This window comes from Pleurodeles waltl, chromosome 12 (assembly GCF_031143425.1).
Source record: "Pleurodeles waltl isolate 20211129_DDA chromosome 12, aPleWal1.hap1.20221129, whole genome shotgun sequence".
Taxonomy (NCBI): Eukaryota; Metazoa; Chordata; class Amphibia; order Caudata; family Salamandridae; genus Pleurodeles; species Pleurodeles waltl.
This window is the reverse complement of record NC_090451.1, coordinates 677,161,198-677,177,316: the sequence shown is the minus strand read 5'-3', so window position 1 is coordinate 677,177,316 and position 16,119 is coordinate 677,161,198. Positions and strand designations below refer to the sequence as shown.

The 16,119-nt window shown below is 44.9% G+C and overlaps 1 protein-coding gene across 1 annotated transcript in view; it reads right to left on the bottom strand.

Moving 5' to 3' along the window:
• Positions 1–14,644, bottom strand: part of LOC138267232 (extracellular calcium-sensing receptor-like) — a 65,905-nt gene extending 51,261 nt beyond the window's left edge. Inside the window, exon 1 of the mRNA XM_069216087.1 lies at positions 14,292–14,644. Within this exon, the coding sequence (XP_069072188.1) occupies positions 14,292–14,644 (353 nt within the window). The remainder of the gene's footprint in view (positions 1–14,291) is intronic.
• Positions 14,645–16,119: the final 1,475 nt, after the last annotated feature.

Here is a 16,119-nt window from a genome sequence, read left to right as displayed (position 1 = left end):
GAATCCACAGGAAAAGTCTTAGCTAGACGGGTCAGACAAAAGGCAGTTAAACAGAATGTTTTGAATATAATTGATGGTAATGGGCGGAAACATACAGAGTTAGAAGGAATTCTAGAGGTTTTTAAGGGTTACTATCAGGAGCTGTATAGTGAAGATATAGTGTATTCTGAACAGCTACAAAAAAAGGTTAGTGAATTTCTGGGGGGATTAAAGAGTACAAGGCTCTCTTCTGAGGAACAAATTACATTAGATGCACCAATTCGTATTGATGAGATAATTGAGGCAGTAAGCTCCCTGGCAACAGGGAAAGCTGCTGGACCGGATGCAATACCACTTGAATTTTACAAGACCTTCCTGATAGACATTAAAAAGGATATGCATAGCATTTTTTGTATAGCGCAGGCAGGTCAGGCACCCTTATCGTGGGAATGTGCAAGTATTATAGTGCTAAAAAAAAAGGATAAATCAACAGAGTTCCCCAGTTCATATAGACCCATATCTTTGTTAAACGTAGATGGAAAGATTTATGCAAAGATTTTGGCCAGTAGATTGGCAAATGTGATAGTCAGGCTGGTTAGAAAACAACAACATGGGTTTATTCCGGGTAGAGATACAATAGATCATATAAGAAGAATAATAGCCATGTTTAATCTTGCAGAACTATATCAAACAAATTTAGGATTATTACTTTTGGATGCCGAGAAGGCATTTGATCGTGTATCGTGGAAGTTTCTATGGGAAGTCATGCGCTGGAAAGGTATAGGGAGTGGATATATCACAGCTATAAAAACTTTATATGTAGCCCCAAAAGCTAGAATTTGCATTGCTGGTTTGGAATCAGATACTATCTTAATCTCTAGGGGGACTAGACAAGGGTGTCCATGTTCCCCCTTGCTCTTTGCTCTATATATTGATTCTTTCTTGCTGAGATTAGAAGAATGCAAAAATATTCAACCTCTATTATATCATGGAGAAACATATAAGGTGTTTGCATATGCTGATGATGTAGCTATAGTGACAAGCAACACGGAGGAAGCTATTAAGGCAATAGAAATAGAGGCAAGAGAGTTCGGAAAATACTCCGGATATAGCTGAACTCAGATAAAACACAAATAGTATGTTCTGGGCACGTTTCACTAGTAGATAGACGATTGGTATCTGAAGCAGTGTATTTGGGGGTGAAGATTACATCAGTGGTTAATCGGTTGGTGGAAATTAATTTTATCCCATTATTAAATAGAATAAAGAGGGATTTAGACTGAATGCATAATTTGCACTTATCGCTAGAGGGTCGCTGCAATGTATTGAAAATTTTGGTTCTGCCAAAAATCCTATATTTATTTCGGGCTATTCCCCTTGAGGTTGATAAAAAATGGCTTAAAAGATTGAAAAAGATGGGGAATAATTTTTTATGGGGATATGCTAAAACGAGAAGGGCAATGAAGTATATGACACTTCCCAAAGATCGAGGCGGGTGGTCAGTCCCTAATTTTACACTGTATTACTACGCCTGTTGCCTTCAACATATGGATGAACTTATAAGGGGAAGTTTTAAGGGTAATGAAGAAGTAAAATCAACCCCTATTTATACTATGATGGCGGGTGGGGAGGCAAGTGGTTGGTTATCAAAATTTGAGGAACCAAGTTACTTTAAAAAAGTAAGATTTAAGCCTTTTTTGTCCGCCTTCAAGGTTTGGGCTCAGATAAAACGGAGTATGTGACTGGGAAAGATTACGGCTTATACACCAGTGAAATTTTCAGCTATCCCAAATCATATCTTTAGGGATCCCATACTAGATTTTTGGCGTTCTAGGGGAATAAATAAAGTCGGAGACTTGTATTGTAAATCCGGTTATAAATCATTTACGGATCTACAGTCTCAATTTGGCTTACCTAAGACCCATTTTTTTTAATTTTTGCAAATACAAATTTTTTTACAGTCTCAGAAGTGCGTTACAGTACAGTTGTCGGAGATCCCGGTAGTTGAGGCTGTTAAAAATGGGGCAAAGATTGGCAAGTTATATAAGTTACTAACAGAGTTACAAGTAGATGATATGGCACAACAGAATGAGAGATGGATTGCACGATTTGGGGTGGCTGGAGAGTGGGTGGACCAATCCTTAGCCATGGCTGAGACAACATTTCTATCAGCTAATTTGAAAACCCAGCATTACAAAACACTGATGGACTTATATTATACTCCAGCAAAACTGAAAAAGTGGGGGATATCCTCTGGAAGCTGCAATCGATGTGGGGATGTTGAAGCTGAGATAATGCATATGTTTTTTGTATGCCCAATGTTGCAGGGAATATTAAATGAGATAGAGGTATTCCTTAAGAAGATCACGCATTGCAATATTCAGGTTACTGTTATGCTGGTAGTATTGGGAGTCGTGGACTCACCTGAAAGTACGGAACCTGCACTGTATAAAATAAGGCGATTTTTATTTTTGTCCATGGCAATATACCGCTTATGTATTGCTACAGATTGGCTCAAAAAAGAACCCCCCACGTTTGAGAATTGGCGCTCTAGATTACTTACCATCTATAATACTGAATTAAGTCTTTATAAGTTAAAGGGTCATAAGAAGAGACATAGAGGAGAACGAATGTGGGCACCACTGACTAGATGGTTGGAATATCAAGACACAGTTTAAAAAAAAAAAAAAAATGCTAATTGTTTCGATATGTGATATATATAACTGAGGTTTTTTTAAAGGTCTTCTTTCTCCCGTTGTTTTGTTTACTTTACTTTCTTCGCACTGATATATTATGTCTTCTTCTTTTTTTTCTCATGTAACCCCCTCCCTCCGACATATTAAAATAAAAAAAATAAAAAGTAAATAGAGCACCATGAACCTGTAGAGACCTTCTATCACCATTTTAAAATTGTCTCCATGTCCCTGTCAAAGGAAAATTGAAAAATTGTACTTCATGACTCTCCTACTTTGTAGAAGATTGAACCCATGGTCCTATTCAAATGTATTTTTTTCCCACTGATTTGCTCCTGCCTGTGGTAGTATTGGCACCTTGTAGACCTGCTGTTCAGTCAGAAACTTTCTACTCCACATTGATAGACCAGTCGTAGCGCAGCAGCTGGCAATCTGTAATGCAACATTTTATGTCAAGGAGGATTAGGAGTCAATACACAAGACTGTATTTTGCTCTCATTAGTTCAATTCTCTTAAACATACTTGTTATGAAAAAGTCGAACACATTGTCATTTCCATAAGCTCTCAAAGTGTAAAGATCAGTCAAATTATTCTCTATTTCTATACCATCACAATGTGCCCGTTTAAGATCCTTACTCATGCAAGTGACAGGTACTTTTTTCTTTTTCCTTCTCTTTATGACAGAAGTTTACTCTTTGTCTTTTTTGGATGAGTGCCTTAGCGCGTGTAAATTTAAACTCCCTCTCGTGATCAATTTACCAGGTCTGAGTCAAATTCTTGGGAATCAGAGCTAGAGATACAAAGGGTCATAAATCGTCCTCCCTTGATTTGCCGTTGAAGGTTTGGGCTTAATGTATAATTGTCTATCATTGAACTGTGAATATCCAACAAATGCTAATTCTCAAAAGAACAAATTCACAATTGCTTTCATTAGGTTCCCCCTCAGACCACGCACGCAACCTCGGATTCATCCTGGACCCCCTTCTCACCATGACCAAGCAAGTCAACGCCGTCTTGTCTTCTTGCTTCCTCACACTCCGCATGCTCCGAAAGATCTTCCGCTGGAACCCCGCCGACACCGGAAAAACTGTGACCCACGCCCTCGTCACAAGCCGCCTGGACTACGGAAACACCATATATGCAGGAATCACCGCAAAACTTCAGAAACGTCTTCAGCGAATACAAAACGCCTCTGCATGCCTCATCCTCTAAGTACCCCGCCACAGCCACATCTCCGCCCACCTGAGACACCTACACTGGTTACCCATCAACAAAAGGATCACCTTCAGGCTCCTCACCCACGCACACAAAGCCCTCCACAACAAGGGCCCCGAATACCTCAACCGTAGCCTCACCTTCTACACGCTCACCCGTCAACTCCGATCCACCGGCCTCGCTCTCGCCGCCGTCCCTCGCATCCGCCGAACGACTGCAGGTGGGAAATCCTTCTCCTACCTGGCAGCCAAGACGTGGAATTCCCTCCCCACCCACCTCAGGACCACCCAGGACCACCTCGCCTTCCGGAGGCAACTCAAGACCTGGCTCTTCGAGCAGCAGTGACCCCCCATAGCGCCTTGAGACCCTCACGGGTGAGTAGCACACTGTATAAATATGTTTGATTGATTGATTGATAGGTTATGTTTCAAGGATCAATAGTCAACATCTAAGCCGCTGCTGGAGCTCAGTCAAGGTGCTGGCAAAAATAACTATCAGGCATGTTTAACTCAATTGGTGAATTTATGTGAATGTCATAAGGGGTTACTGTCACTACAAAGTCTTAAGTTAAAATTGAATACAATCAGCCATGATCTTACACAGAGTGCTGCTGCAGGCTCTCATACTAACATTGTAGACAGGATAGGTTTACAAAATGATGTTCTTTTGCCCTCTGTAGAGCAGTCACCTAGAGAGGTGAAAAGAGAACTTAAATGATTCATTAGAAAATAATCAACGAAGTCTAAAGATATTAAAGTCTCCTTGACTGTACCTATATTTTTTTCCAAAACCTATATCCATTGTTGTTCTGAGCATGAATTGCCATGAATCAGAACATCATCCTGATAAACTGTCTCTACTTTTGTTTCTCCTGACATCAGTGTCACAGCTCTCTGAAAAAAACAGAGGCCACAGACACAAGTCCAAAGGCATAGGCATGAATTTAAATGAGCCCATAAAAGTAACAAAATAACTCAAATGCTTTGAATCTTCATGTAGATGAATATGATAGTAAACTGAAGCCAGGCCAAGTTTGCTAAAGTATATGACTCTAGGCAGGTCAGCTCATTGATGGTGGGCAAAGTAAATGCAATAACAATAATTTATTTTTTAAGAACATGGAGATCAATTCACAGCATAACCTCTCGTGAGGCTTCGTTGCCACCACTTTGGGAGCCAACCATTCATTACCTTGAGCAGGAATGATGATACTTTCAAAGTACAATCTGTCAAGTTTCTTCTGTACAGCGTCATATTCCTCGCCGCCCCCCCTTCTCCCCCCACCCCCTCCCTACTGTGGAGGGTACGTTTAGAGACTACAGGCTTTCCTTAAGATGAATTATATCTACATAGCTTTTCAGTCATCCTAACTTATTTCAAAAAGTTCAGGAAAAGTGTTATCAAAATGCATACAATCTGGTTGATTTTCTGTGCAGAGCTTCACTGCTTCTCTCAGCAGTACTTGAGGGTGAGATTTAGGATCAAGTATGATCTTCAGCTCTTTCTGATGTGGCCATCGAGTTGTACAGTCTCCTTTGATGAACACATAGGGGCCTCATTACGAGTCTGGTGGTTTTAAGACAGCCGGACTCGTGGTGGCGATTGGACTTCCTCACTCCTGGCGGTCTGATCAGTACATTACAACCCTGGTGGTTTGACTGCCAGAGGACTGCCGCCACCACCAGGAACATTGTTCCTGGGTGGCAGTGGTCGGAGTCGTGGTCAGCTATAGCAGCCAGTGTGCATTCGGAGAGTGCTTGGGGCACCCTCTATGTGACGACATTGGCTCCATGAGAAGCCGAGGACGATGCTGCTGCATGGTTTCCACTGGTCTGGCCGCCGGTTTCTGCCAGTCAGCCCAGTGGAAACTTCGTAGTAGGGCCGGGGGTGGGTGAGCCTGCCAGTCTTGCGGCGGTCTCCTACCCATGGGTCTGGCAGATTTCTAATGAAGCCAATAAATGTTTCCCAATGTCATTATGTCATTAAATTCTAATACAGTTTCAAAAACTCTAAAATTTTGATATTTTGTCCTCCCAAGTACTTGGGCAATATCCATTTTTTTCAAGCTCATGTTTTTCATAAACATTAATTCAAAGACTTCTTTAGCAATTCTGGTCATTCTTGAACAGAAATCAAACATCGTTTTAACTTCCATATCATTAATTTGAACTTTTCCATCATGATGATCATTGACTCTGCAAACAAATTTGTAAAGTAGCTTCATCACAGACTTCCTGTACTGATCTGTTTGTAAGCGTAACAGAACCACTCTTGGAACGTAGAACAAGATATCTTCTTTTACCAAACCAATTTCACAAAGCTGTAATCGCAGGGCAATTTTCTGCCATTGGCCATATGTCCAGTTTTCTCACATCTATAGCACTGGCCTTTGATCATACATTTTTTTGAAAGTGTTACTTTCTTCCTGTCTGCAATCCAATTAAAGTTACCCTATCTGAAGTTTTCATTAAGATATCACTGTACATTTTTATAACTTCCACAGACTTATAAATGTGTTATACCCTTTTTGCAATCAATATGACTTTACATAAAGTGGGGTTATTCTTTAACTACCACAGCTGTTCACGACTATGCCCATTGTTGCAACATAACACAAACTGATCTCTGATGCGGTCTTCCCACAAAGCACCAGACTTACATGTCCTCATTCATTTTCTTATACAAGCAGTGCCTAATTTGTGCTTGTTTCCGGTGCTGAGCACCGGCACTTATTTTTGAGGGCCGGCGCTTATTCTTCTGCCTTGAGCATTTACTGCGAGCAAAAGACACCTATGGGAAAGACAGAGGAAGGGAAAAATGAAAAAGCGTCACAAAGGGACAAAGTAGAAAGCTGCTAGAATGAGCTGTAGGGGCAGTGAGTGGCTTTAAATGGATTGGAGAGGCCTGAGATGGCTTCAGGATTATGCTGCCTCAGTATTCCGTGTTCACGCATTTATTTTCAGCTGGTGTTTAGGAGGAGGGCTTTGGGCACTGACACGTTTTTATTGACAAATTAAGCACTGTATAGAAGTAACATACTCTTCAAAAGATTCGGTTCCATCCTGCTTTCTCTTGCTAAAATATTATATTTCCATGATGGTACTAACCCTGGGTAAATAATGTATATCCATTTTTTAATACAAATATTAAATTCATTCAAACCTCTCTTCTTCAGCAGACAAACTAGGCACATTTTTCAACACCTCCTGGTATTATTCTCCAAGACAGTGTAATAATTGAGACTATTTTCTCGCAGCACTTAAATCAGTACCATGCATTCTGCTATGCTTCATGAATAACTTTTTAAATTTTGACTATTTTAGCAATGGTTCAGTAGGTTGACTTAGGAAAAAAGGAGGCATAGTGATATTCTGAATTTCTTTTTTTTTTAAAAAAAACCTCACCAAAATAAGTATGCATTGTTAAAAAAGCACATTAAATACAACACTGAAATAGTGCTGAAAAGGGTAATTTTGAACCGGACAAGAAGTCATAACATATTGATTTTAAAATAAGTTGCCATATGACAAAGTGACCTTGGATCTTCTCCTCTCAAGTGTGCTTTAAACTTAACATTAAAAGTGTACTTGTCACTAAGAAATCTCCCTCATGAACAAGCACTGACAATGAGTGTATTTGTCACAGAACACATAGTAAACTGGATTAAATTTCTTCATTATGGTCTGTTGTGAAAACATTTACTTGCTCATTTCTTCACCCTAGACCTCATCATCTAAAGGTAGCTGTGAAAATTGAAGATGCTCAGGTTTAGTAAATCACAGTATGAAAACACAAAGGCCCTCATTACGGCTTCAGCGATCTTTTTTAAAAGTACGGCAAAGCCGTTGCAACCAGCATACCACCAGTGCTGGCGGTATGCTGGCCGCCCTATTAGAAGTTTTCCGATGGGCGAGCAACGAAAACAGTGTTTCTGTTGGCTGGCCCTGCGGAAGACTCACCACAACTTTGACGCAGGCTCATAATCGGGCTGGCGGCAACGTTGTGGTTGCATCGGGTGCAATAGCACCTGTTGCGCATTTCGCTGCCCGTAATTCGGGCAGTAAAAAGCACGATGGGGCTGTCCATCGATGCCCCTGCACTGCCCATGCCAAATGCATGGGCAGTGCAGGGTCCCCATGGACCCCCCAACACCCGGTTTCTGCCAGCCTTTGCATGACTGTGAGACTGCAATGCAAAGGCTGGCGAAAAGGGGACTCATAAAACCCTGGTGGATTGTGACCACCTGGCTGTCAACAGGGGGCAACCTGGTGGCACCGGTGGTCGGACCGTGGCTCATCTGTCATGGTCAAAATAGGGCAGTTGGACCACCCCGTCTGCGGGGTCCGACCGCCATCGCAAGTGTGGTAGTCTTGAGACCGCCACACTTGTAATGAGGGCCTTAGTGTTGGTACACATTGTACGCATAACATAACACTTCTCTTGGAACAAAATATTTGCAGACATTTCCTCTACTAAATGCTGCATACTAAAAGCTGATGAAGTTGACTTGTTATTGCTTCACAAGGATCCATAGGTGGCACTGTCTCAGAACCTGCCAAATAGTGAGCAGTACCAGTTATAATTTATTTTCCTGCACAGCAAAATGAAAAAAAGATGCAGTCCACTGTGAACTGTGTGCATACACAGCAGTTTCCAACATGGGTGTTAGACTTTTCATCCTTGGCGTGGTCTCCCTTAACTTTTTGCCTCTGTTTCCCACGTTGTTGATGTGTGCTGGACACTGATGTTGCAGTTTGAGCACTTTACCACTGCTAACCAGTGCTAAAGTGCAAGTGCTCCTGTACAAAATGTGTATGTAATTGGTTTATCCATGATTGGCATAGTTGATTTACTAGTAAGTCCCTAGTAAAGTACACTGGAGGTGCCCAGGGCCTGGAAATCAAATGCTACTAGTGGGCCTGCAGCACTGGTTGTGCCACCCACATAAGTAGCTCTGTAATCATGTCTCAGACCTGCCACTGCAGTGTCTGTGTGGGCAGTTTTAACTGTAAATTCGACTTGGCAAGTGTACCCACTTGCCAGGCCTAAACCTTCCCTTTTCTTACATGTAAGGCACCCCTAAGGTAGGCCCTAGGTAGCCCCAAGGGCAGGGTGCAGTGTATGGTTAAGGTAGGCCATATAGTAATGTGTTTTATATGTCCTGACAGTGAAATATTGTTAAATTTGTTTTTCACTGTTACAAAGGCCTGTCCCTCTCATGGGTTAACATGGGGTCTACCTTTAAATTTGATTAAAGTGTAGATTCTCTTTGGGAGCAGATGGACATGTGGAGTTTGGGGTTTCTGAGCTCACAATTTAAAAATACATATTTTAGTAAAGTTGATTTTAAGATTGTGTGTTTGAAAATGCCACTTTTAAAAAGTGAGCATTTTCTTGCATATACCATTTCTGTGACTCTGCCTGTTTGTGGATTCCCTGTCTGGGTCAGTTTGGCAGTTGGGCTGGTTGCACCTCACACTAGACAGTGACACAAAGGGAGCTGGGGTGTAGTCTACATTTCCTGATGAGCCATCTGTGCTAGGAGGGAGGGGAGGAGTGGTCACTCACACCTGAAAGGGCTGTGACTGCCCTCACACAATGCAGTCCCAACCCCCTGGTGAGTGTCTGGGACCTGGCCTGGGCAAGGCAGGATTTCACAATCAAGAGAGACTTTGCTTTGAAGTAGGCCTACTTCAAAAGAGAAAATGGGTATAAGAAGGCACCCAAAACCACAGACTTTAGAACACTTCTGGAAACCAAGAGGAACCTATGCCTGGAGAAGAGTTGAAGAGCTGAGGAAGAAGAGCTGCTCTGCCTGTGACTGTGCTTTGTGGAGCTATCCTGCAGTTGCTGCTTCTGCCAGAATAAGAGGGCAAAGACTGGACTTTGTGTGCCTTCCATCTTGTGAAGAAATCTCCAAAGGCTTGATTTAGAGCTTGCCTCCTGTTGTTTGAAGTCTCAGGGATAGCAGAACTTCTCTCTGCCAGCACCTGGAGTCTCTGGAGAGACTCCTGCTCTGACAATTTGTGCCCATCAAGTTCCTAGGACCTTGAAAGGAGAAGCTGCCAGCCTAAGAGGAAGAAATCCACGCACAGAACACCGTGCGGGGAAAGGATCGACACAACTCCGATCTGCGGCTGAACATCGATGCTCGCCTGCAACGTGACCAGAAGATCGATGCACTGAGCTGGGGAAACGACGTGCACCATCGCTGACAGAGGCTGGTGAGATGGCAACCTGCGCTGCGTGGTTTTCGGATCATCGTGCGGCTGGAATTCTGATGCAAACACCGCTGGGCATGTAAAAGCAATGCAAGGCATGCCTGGACCCGAGAGTGCTGACCGTATCGACGCATCGCTCTCCTGCGGAGAGAAGAAATGACGCGCCTGACCGGACAAAAGGAGAAACAATGCAAGGTCTCGCTCGTGAGTGAAATCGACAGATCACAAGCCCTTTTTGACGCACACTCACCTGTGCTGAGTTATTTTTGATGCACCCAACGTACATTTTCACGCTAACAGTGTTATTGTGTGTTTAAAGTTACATGAAGACTCTTTTTGCATTTATAGTGATAACTTGACTTGTGTATTGTGGATTTTTGTCATTTTGGTCTTGTTTTGTTTAAATACATATTTCCTATTTGTCTAAACCTGTGTTGTTTCATTTTGTAGTGTTTTCATTAAGTTGCTGTGTGTGTTGGTACAAATACTTTACACCTAGCACTCTGAAGTTAAGCCTACTGCTCGTGCCAAGCTACCAAGTGGGTAATCAGGGATTAGCTGAAGGTGATTGTCTTTTACCCTGACTAGAGTGAGGGTTCTTGCTTGGAAAGGGGGGTAACCTGACTGGCAACCAAAGTCCCCATTTCTAACAATGGGTGACATACTTTAAGAAAACACCTTCACCTGAATGTGCTCTGCTCTCATTCAGCCTTTGTTTTATGTCACATGCAGAAGTGCTTTCAAGGCGAGTCTTTAATTTTACTGCTTAGCAATCTAACTTTAGCTGCCCCTTATTGGCTCAAACTTTCCACACCAGTGTGTTATCCCTTTCAGTTACGGCCTTAGTTGGAGATCCATGCTTTATAAAGTTTTACTTGTACTAAAATAAATTACTATGACAGTAGTGATTGCCTCTTGCTGATGGAAGATTTAAATGCAGATACACTTGAATTTCAGTATCAGACTCGTAGTTGCTTTATTGCCTTCTCACACTGAAAACGGTACCTTAATTGACTGTTGTTCATGCTGAAGTGACAAAATAATTCTTGTGCATGATCTTTCACAGAACACTTTGTTCAGTGTGAGTATGTAAAATCACCTTGCAGATATGTTGAGGTGATACATCTTCAAGGTCCTCTCTACTGTTAAAAATGTAAGGAAGACTAGCTGAAGTACATTGAGCTAAATTGTCACCTCGCCCATTGCCTCCTCAACTATCACCTTTATCAATTATTTCTCCGCTCCAGCCCTCTAGAATGGAACTTTCAGTTTTATACTATAACCAAGATAAGCACAGAAAATTCCAAAAGAGGAAGTTATGACAAGCCAAAAGCACTCATGCATAGGTATGAAATCCCTACTCTTGCTTAGTCTCTCAAAAACACAATGGTCACAGATCTCTAGGAAGGACTGATTTGGTGGACCATCTTAACAACAGAGTCACTTTAAGAGTGCAGAGCTCAGTTCCAGCTAAATCACATTAGTGGTGTGGATCATGAGCCAGCTGTCCATCATTGAACAGCCACCCCCCAGTACAGTCTTCCTGAATCAGCAAATAACAAGTTTTGTAAATTAAAAAAAATACATTTACCTGCAGCAGCATATTGCTCGAAAGTTAAGGAAATTGGAAAGTATTTTTTAAAAATGTTTACGATATTAAAATTCAGTCACAGACATAATAGCCTACTGGCCTTTGCTCTGTGTCACACTTACTTATTAACAACGCATGTGTGTGCTTATTTCAGGTTTATCTTATAAGCCCCAATAATAGCTACACTCCTCTGAAAAAGTCTATGTTTTAAGATTAGATTTGATCAGTTTAGTAGGTCTCGTGGTTGCCTGGACATTTTGAATTTACAAACATAATTTACTCTGCATACCTAAGGGGGCTTTCATACAACTCTCTTCATCCGTTGGTCTTGTGTTCGCCTGGTCATTTTGAATTTACAAACATTATTTTCTACTACCTAAAGGGGCTTCCAGCCAGCTCTCTCCATCCACTGGTCTTTTGTTGTGTCTTTCATATTTTGATTATGCCCATTATAGCGTATAGCAAGGTGCTTTGGATCGGTCACTTGCAGCCACTGGCAACCTCTCTTGAATTAGTACATTTTGCTATTTTTCAAGGAGCAGATTCACACAAAAGGTAGATCCCTTCAGTGCCAGTGTTGTTTAAAAAAAAAAAAAACATTTTTATTAGTTTTATATAGCAACATGCAATCCAACGGGTCACGATAACACTTTGCGGACCGAAACTGCACAGGTCCAAAGCATATAACACAGGTATACATTCAAGAACCATCATGGTAGTCAAAGACAAGGCGGACAACATTCCTGCAATGAAGCAATGCCTGCTGCACAATCTTCCCATGTCCCCATCCACCTCCCCCACACTTTTCCATGCTTAGCTGGACAGCCCCTCGCTTCATAAACCAATTTCTCTTGCTGGGCACAACAGTCCACCCCCAGGCGCCACTTTGCAAGCGCAGGGGCAGTTTCTACTTTCCAACACGCTGTAATTTCTCTCTTGGCCACCACGCAGGCCATTCCCACAAATGACCGGTCCGCTCTGCTGGAATCTACCCCCTCAACAACCCCCAATAAAATAGGTAACAGGTGACCTTGACCTCCACCTGGAAGACTCTGGAGATCTCCTTTACCACCGCCAGCCAGTAGGTGGCTTTGTGGGAGCAAGTCCACACCATATGGAAAAAGCCCGCACTGGGGCTTGTACAACGAGGACAGTTAGCCTGGGGCCGGAGACCCGCTCTATGCAACCTGTTGGGAGTGAGATATGCCATGTGGAGAAAGTAGGTCTGCACCACCCGGAGACGGGAGGTCATGGTCAATGTCCGCGGGCCCATCAAAGCGTCCCTCCAATCTTCATCTGCTATTGGACCCACCCACCGTTCCCACCGCTCTCGGAGCGTGTCAAGCGTCTGCGCTGTGTTAATGACTAAGGTGCGATAAATACACGACACACACCCTCTACCCAGGGTGCCCATCAGTGTCTTGGCTTCAACAGGGCTAAACTCAGGGAGAACCGTCCGTGCCTGAATGTGCACCTGCAATGCATGTCTGAGTTGCAGGTATTTATGAAACTGGGACCTGGTGAGCGAGAACTGCTGCTGAAGCTCCTGAAAGGACCGCATGTGGGAACCCACCCAGACATCGCCCAGTAGCGAAATACCTATGAGGTCCCATTTGTGGAACCCCTGAAGCACCGAGACCTATCCCAGCCACAATCCCTGCCACAGTGGAGTCTGTTGAGTGAGGCGGCGCCACCCCCCAGTCACCCGCAGTGCAGCCCCGATCCCTCAGCACCACCCTTTTCATCTCCTGGATTTTCAGAGGCGGGGGGCACAGTACAGCATCCCAAACCAACTGGGAAAGCCCATCATCAAGAGTTCCAACTGATATGTGGGGGCTCGACCAAGCCCCACCAACTATTCATTAACAACCAGCAGATGTACCGCAAGGTGGTACAGATCGAGGTTAGACATCCCCAGACCCCCTTTATATACATCACCCTGGCAGGTACGAAAAGCCAGCCTGGGGTGCGAGTTGTGCCAAAGGAATTGCCTCGCAACCACCTCCACCTCCATCTCCCTGAACCGCCACCTGGGGATGTGATAGGGGAAGTTCTGGAGCGTATAGAGGAACTGGGGAAGCACCATCATTTAATACAGCGCTACCCAGCCCAGGATGTTGAGAGGCAGTGACCGCCAGCGCTGGAGGTCCTCCTTGACTCACCAAGTTAGTGGCACCACATTAAGAGACTATGCCAGCTCGGGTAACAGCGCTATGTGCACCCCCAGATACCGGAAACTATTGCGTCTGATAGGAATAGCGTTTTGCCAATTATAGCAGTCCCTGGTGGGGCTCAACGGAACCAAGGGAGATTTACTGGGGTTAATTATCAAACCTGACGCCTCGGCAAACAGCCCCAGCAGCTGCATCATCCGAGGTCCACTGTTGGCTGGGTTAGCCAAGAACAAGAGCACATCGTCTGCGTATAACGCATTGCGGTCCTCCCTCCCAGTGGGCCAAGCCCAACCGTCCTTTAGGGGGTCCTCCCTTAAGAGCTGCACCAGTAACTCAATCGCTTGTGCGAATAGGAGCGGGGACAGCCCTCATGGGTACCCCTGCGGACAGGAAATTGGTCTGACACTGCCCCGTTTACCTGGGATTAGAGTAGAGGAGTCCCACCAGTGCGCGGAACCGTGGACCAAATCCAGCACTTGCAAGCACCTCTTCAAGGTAGGACCAGTTCACCGTGTCAAACACATTTTTGAAGTCCATGAGGAGGAGCGCCAACGGAGAGGTCAAGAGGGCCCTGTTGGCTGGAGCCACGTGCAGTTGCCTAATACAAGGCCTGGTACTCTTGGCTGGCATAAAACCATACTGGTCCAGGTGTATAAGTGAAGTCAACACTCTCCTCAACCTAGTGACCAAGACCATGGACAGTATCTTGATCTCAGTATTCAGAAGCGAGATGGGGCGGTACGCAGAGCAAAACCTCGTGGGGGGACTCATCTTAGGAATCACCACAATGGTGGCCTGGTCGAGCCCCGGGGGAAACCCCCAGTCTTCTCTGCCTCTTTAAACATGGCAAGCAAATGGAGGGGTGAGGATATTGCAAAACGTATTGTAGAACTCTGCCGGGAACCCATCGGGGCCCGGGGTCTTACCCGCAGCCAACTCTGATATAGCAGCCCCAATTTCCTGGAGGCCAGTGGGCTCGTTGAGGTCCCGTCTGTCCACCACCGAGATCCTTGGAAAGAACACCTCTCGCAGCAAAGGGGCCTCCCTCTCCACTTGGGGCCTGTGACGCTCCTCGTAGAGCCTCGCGTTATACGTGGCGAAACTCCGTGCTATCTCGCATGGTGTCCGGGAAATGGCTCCCGAATCATCAACTCTGACTCCGACTCTGCCAGCCATCGGTCGCGTCACAAGCCAATGCAAAAGCTTGCCATTTTTGTCCCCCCACCTGTACACTCGGACCGCGGAGGCCCGCCACACGTGCTTCTCTTTCTCAAGAGTGGCGTGTCTAATCTCTTCCTTCACCAAGGTGAGCTGCCTTGTGACAGCCAAATGCGTGGCATTGGTGAGTTGGCCCTCCAGGCGCACCGCCTGGGCCTCAAGCGCCAACACCCTCTGGCAACGCGCACGCTCCAGCACACAAAGACGACGACGTGTGGGCGTACTGTCGCAATTGGGGTTGCCATACCCGCCACACATCACAGACACCGAGACACCCCCCACCCATCTGAGCAGCCCTGACGCCCTGGTAACTTGGCTCGAGTACAAAGGTCCGGTGATATCCATCTCTGGGTTCATTATGGAGTTGAAATCGCCCCCCAAAATGTTTTGACCCAGGGAAGCCCTGCCACTAAGGATATTGATGGGGTGCCTCCCAAGTAGTCCGGAGATTACCACATACCTGCGGATCCAACCGGGAGGCAGCAACCACCATAGGTAAAGAACGGTGCAACAAGACGGCCACCACTCTAGAGCCTCTGGAGAAACCCTCATGGTCGACCCTGTCGTATCCCCCCCTCAAGATCATAGGTCACAGAGTAACAAGCAAGTGGGTCTCCTGGAGCAAGAGCGGCGGAGGGTACAGAAGACCGCAGATCATATAATTTTATCAAGGGGCCCATTACGTTCCACGAGAGAACCCGCTTAGCCAGCTCTGGCATGAGTAAGAAATCAGTGATTGTGTGTGCAGTGTTCCCGTCTGACCTTCCCATCATGACCAACTAGACCAACACTGGAGAGCATAACACAAACTCAACCGTAAAAAACTCCAGATGACCAATCCCATGAACCCCCCCAACTGCCCCCCTCCCCATACTTCCACCCCAGAAGCATCTGTCACACCAAACTGTAAAAACAAGAGTGTCATTAAGTTGGAGTTCTGCAATGCGGCCATCCACTGCCTTGTGCCTGGGGGGTGGGGGTAGCGTTCATTCATGCCCTCTGAGCCTCGCATGGATCGCACGGGCCAG